Source organism: Myotis brandtii, unplaced genomic scaffold, assembly GCF_000412655.1.
Source record: "Myotis brandtii unplaced genomic scaffold, ASM41265v1 scaffold520, whole genome shotgun sequence".
NCBI lineage: Eukaryota > Metazoa > Chordata > Mammalia > Chiroptera > Vespertilionidae > Myotis > Myotis brandtii.
The window spans coordinates 1524184-1525784 of record NW_005369827.1 but is presented as its reverse complement, the minus strand read 5'-3'; the positions used below and the strand labels follow the sequence as shown (position 1 = coordinate 1525784).

Genomic DNA, 1601 nt, shown 5'->3' with positions numbered 1-1601 from the left:
ACCCTCTCTGAGCCCCCGCCCCTTCGCCTCTATTTCTGTTCAGTCCGGAAAATTAGAACTTCTCATTGTAGGAGAACCACCAGTGCAGTGATGAAGTGACGGGGCACAAGACCGTATGGTTGGAAAGGCAGATGAAAGATTCGGCTAAAGCTTTAGGTAGATTTTATTGGACGACCATGCCATTGTTTAGCCTACAGTCAAATCTGTTTCTTTACCTTATATCAAGTCAGCTTTCATTAGAATAAATGTGCCTATTGTTGGAGAAAAACTATAAATGAAAGGATATTTGTGTATGCATTTCATATTCTTGTTTATCCTTTCAACACACACACACACACACACACACACACACACACACACAAATGGCCCCAAATCAGAGAGAGTATATTTTCTTTTTACCTCTCTTTATCATACGCTGACATTCGATAACGCCTGTCTGTTTGAATCTCGGAGAAATGAGGTGATCTTTACTCACAGAAACACCTCGTTGAATTGGCCGGTCCCATTAAAAAAAAAAAAATTCACTACTGCTTCACTATTGAGTGGACATTAGAAAAGTAGGGAAAATTTCATTTTTATGATGTATTTTTCCTTGAATCAGTAATGTTGAAATCTGAAACGCAGGTGGGGAAGACATACACAGACCTCTGAGTTCTCAGAATGAAACCCTCCACTGCACCTGCTTCATGGAACGCGGTGAAAGTGAAAGGGCAGGAGGTCTGATGAGGGGAGAAGTGAGTGAGAAAGGGGCTCACTCACCCCGCGGGGCCTCCAGCCTCAGTTCTCATTTCTTATTCTGAGCCCGTTTTCTCAGTTACAAGGCCCCTTCTTGCTCTGTAGGACATCAAGAGTAAGATTCAAAATGAGATTTTTCAATCCAGAGTTACTTCCCACAGCCCTGGTGTAGCTGAAATTAACAGGGAAATGGTGCAGAAACCTAACTCTAGACTTTCCTCCCATGGTGATCTCTTGGGAGCCTATGTCCATGCCCACATGGTTCCTTTTGAAAGACCAGCAGGGGCGGGGAGAGGGGGTACCTGCCACCTCCTCTCTCTTCTTCTTGGGTAGCACCTCCTCACCTGTACTGAGAAAGCAAAGTTAGCAGGGAGAAGCCCATGGCTGCCAAACTTGGTTTTTAAAAATGTCAAGACAGCCGAAGCCGGTTTGGCTCAGTGGATAGAGTGTCGGTCTGCGGACTGAAGGGTCCCAGGTTTGATTCCGGTCAGGGGCGTGTGCCTGGGTTGCGGGCACATCCCCAGTAGGAGGTGTGCAGGAGGCAGCTGATCGATGTTTCTCTCTCATCGATGTTTCTAACTGTCTATCTCTCTCCCTTCCTCTCTGTAAAAAATCAATAAAATATATTTTAAAAAATAAATAAATAAATAAATAAAAAATAAAAATGTCAAGACAGTGATGGGCCTTTGAAGTGACGGGAGTGATGCAGCTGTTTCCCTCTTATTTCTCTTGCAGTGGCCATCCCTGCCATTGGGGCCCAGTATTCCATGTTTCAGGCGGCTCCCGCTCCTAAAATGCTTGAAGATGGCAAAATCCACGCAGTGGAGCACATGATCAGCCCCATCGCCATGCAGCCCCTCCCAGCC

The 1601-nt window shown here is 45.5% G+C and overlaps 1 protein-coding gene across 1 annotated transcript in view; it reads left to right on the top strand.

The window, feature by feature from the left end:
• RBM47 (RNA binding motif protein 47) overlaps positions 1-1601 on the top strand; it is a 31094-nt gene that overhangs the window by 22897 nt on the left and 6596 nt on the right. Inside the window, exon 5 of the mRNA XM_014548665.1 lies at positions 1471-1601. This exon is cut by the window's right edge and continues 60 nt beyond it. Within this exon, the coding sequence (XP_014404151.1) occupies positions 1471-1601 (131 nt within the window). The remainder of the gene's footprint in view (positions 1-1470) is intronic.